Source organism: Alosa sapidissima, chromosome 21 (genome assembly GCF_018492685.1).
Source record: "Alosa sapidissima isolate fAloSap1 chromosome 21, fAloSap1.pri, whole genome shotgun sequence".
NCBI lineage: Eukaryota > Metazoa > Chordata > Actinopteri > Clupeiformes > Clupeidae > Alosa > Alosa sapidissima.
This window is the reverse complement of record NC_055977.1, coordinates 19878396-19881445: the sequence shown is the minus strand read 5'-3', so window position 1 is coordinate 19881445 and position 3050 is coordinate 19878396. Positions and strand designations below refer to the sequence as shown.

The following is a 3050-nucleotide window of genomic DNA, read 5'->3' as shown; positions in this document are numbered from 1 at the left end:
TGAGTGTAAGTGCGCGGTGCAGATTGTGGCTTTATAACGGACAGCGTAGCCTACAATGTATTGGCGGCAAGATGGGGGAACAGGAGGTGTGTACACAAGGATGATTCCTGGTGGTCTGCGTATTTGTGGGATACGCACTAATTTTGCTCGGGTCCTGTCGGCAAAACTTGTTTCACATACACTGTTTGCGGACATGAGAGCGCAAGGGGTTGTCAATAGAAAGCTGTGTGCCTGCTCAGATTCTGAGCGATTTCCCATTCCTTCTCTGACCACATATAGAGCTGATTTTACCGCCTTGCTTAGAAATGTGCGCTCCCGTGAAAATATGGTACAAATAATCACCTGCTTGTAAAACACGTCCTAAATACTCCCCAAGTGTGTTTCTATTGTATAAGCCCATTGATTACCCGACCATCGCAATTATCGGTCATTAGAAAGAGGCATAATCAAGAGATCAATACAGCGGATAGCTCGCCTTATATAGGATTAGTAAAAAAAGGGAGAGGGGGTGTAGGTGTGGGGGAGTGGGGAGAGAAAGGGGGTGGAGGGAGAGTAGCGGCTGGTCCTCTCGCCTCAATGTTGCAGGCAGCGATGCCAGAGCGCTTTCATACTGGAGGGAGTCGGACCAAGCGACCGGGGTTCCCAAATCACGGGGACATAGAGACAGACACACAGACGGATGGCGGGATATATCCAAAGAACAGAGACCGCGTAACGGGTACCGTGTTTACTCTTTTACTTTGTACATCCAGAGCGTGATTTTAAAACACCAGACTTATTTATTTATTTAGTTCTCTATCGATTGATTGCGTTTAATTATACCGGCCTGTGACAAGGAGTGAGGGGGGAGGAGCGTACCCGACGAGGTCCTTGCGTAGCCTTACTTATTATTTGATTATTTAAATGCATTAAAATATTATTTAATTATATATTTATGTCCTCTTAAAATGCTGCTTTGTGTGCGTGTGTAAGCGTAAGGAGATCCACATTAAGACAGCTACAAACCAAATAGACGAACCAAATACATAAAAATCGTTTGAGTTGCTGCCTGTGTCTTTTGTATCCTACCGGTACCTGCCTGCTTACGTGATATTGAAGATGTTTTTAGTGAAAGTAAATATTGATTACATTTAGATACATTTACAAGCAGATACCAAAGGGAAAAAAAACTGTCGAGACAGATAAGGCCACTGTGACGTTTAGTCCACAGTCTGCACACCTGTCTCCATTAAGATAGCGGAAAGGCGGAGAAGAACCAAAGTGAATGCCAAACACAAATAGACTAGCGTATACAAAAAACAAGTGATACGACGCTTGGTCACAAGTCCATTGTAGACGATTTCAATAACATTTTGCAAAGCTTTAAAGACGGGATGAATCGCGACCGATCTTATCCTCTGAACTAAGTTACTCTTACTGCTCGAAGTAGCCTTGACTTGTACTGAGAATACAGTTGTATGCCTACTGTTTTAACTGGATCCTGTCTATCCGTCTGTGTGTACGTCTAGCGTGAGTAGGCTACGTTGTCTTAAAATTTAATGGACAGCTGCTGTTACTTATAAAGGCACAAAACCAAAAATGTAAAGATAGCAGGCTAGCTACAGGCCTACATACTCATATAAACCAAATATTCAACGTCCTACAAGACACACCTCAAACGCAGTTAACCCGGGAAGCATTCAAGAGAGAATACAGAAGAACCGAAGACGAACCACAACAAACTCCCAACTAAAGCCCGACGACAGCGGATCATGTTTGTCCCCCTGCCGGTGCCGTTCGTCTTTCAGAGAACCGCGTCCGACTTCAGCGCTTGGCGTCTCAAGTCCCCGCTGGCCCTTCGTTCCAACTCTGGTAAGACCCCTCTCCTTTCCATTGTGTCATATTTGGCCAGGAAGTAATAATCACTGTTAAACTTGTCTGGAGTCGAACCACCCGGTAACCCAAAGGCAAACCGCATAATGACCATAATAAAAATCCACTGTAGACAAATAAAAGCGATGTTGTATGAAATTGTTTAAATCCTTTCTGTATCCTGAAGGAAGTGGGGGCGTGAAGATTAAGAATTGTAGAATGACTTGAGCCCGTTATTAGGATGCTATGGCTGCAAACTGTTTTGATAGCCTTGATGAATTCTTCATAATGTCTTTTGCCCATATCTTTATCTCCATCTGTCTCTGCTACTCCGCTCCGTCTGCCTCTGTCCGCGCACCCGTCTCTCCCTCTCTCCTCTCACGGAGGGTACAGGGAATATTCATGGTAATTTATTGATCCCGCCGAAATCAATACCCCAACTGCGGGAAAATAGAGAGGGGAATGGGCTGCGAATGTGACGACTAGACAGTGGGAATGAATGGACAAGAAAATAATTGAAGTATTTCTTTTTATCTTCAGCTGAATTAATTTTTAGCTATGGTGTGTTTTAAAACATATATAGCAAGCAAGCTTCGAATAACGTTGAGAGGGAAACATTTTAAGTCACGATACGGCCTGCGATGTAGGCCTCAGCATGCAATAAAGTTCAAACTTTCTACAATCAAGAAAACGTTTTAAGTGATTGTGATTTGTGCCACGGCAAGCGCGCCGTTGATATGCGTCTCTGAGGTGCGGTGTGAGAGGAGGGGGCGTGGAGGTTGTAGGCGCCCTGTCTCGCCTCCACCGAAGCGTAAATTCTCAGCTGACAGATGGGCGAAACGTCCGCGCCACATCTGATTCCACGATAATGTATCTCCTTAAATACATGTCACCAAGAAAAAAACGGTTGGAAATTCAAATGAGCATCCGCATAGAGGCGCCACAGGCCATGCATGTCAAACTTGGTATTTTGAATAAACACCTGGGAGAGACCCAAGGCAATGAGCTTCAGTTTTTTGGGGGGAAGAAACAGAGAAAATAAAGTATACTCAGTATTTTGTGGCTTTAGAGAATTTTCATGATAAGCTTGAACATCCAGTAGCTTAGGCAGGTTGAAGAGGAGAGTCAGTGTAGCATGTTGAGGGCTTACTCAGATTTGGCTTTCGTTGATTTGTGTCTGTGAAAAAAGCTGCTTGTAT

At 44.2% G+C, this 3050-nt stretch overlaps 1 protein-coding gene across 3 annotated transcripts in view; it reads left to right on the top strand.

Moving 5' to 3' along the window:
• The first annotated feature begins 982 nt into the window (after window positions 1-982).
• The window catches only part of LOC121696212 (POU domain, class 2, transcription factor 2), a 52683-nt gene continuing 50615 nt past the window's right edge, over window positions 983-3050 (top strand). For all 3 annotated transcript variants that reach the window (XM_042077566.1, XM_042077564.1, XM_042077567.1), the window contains exon 1: window positions 983-1851. In XM_042077566.1, coding sequence (XP_041933500.1) covers window positions 1752-1851 — 100 coding nt within the window. In that variant the 5' untranslated portion in view covers window positions 983-1751. The remainder of the gene's footprint in view (window positions 1852-3050) is intronic.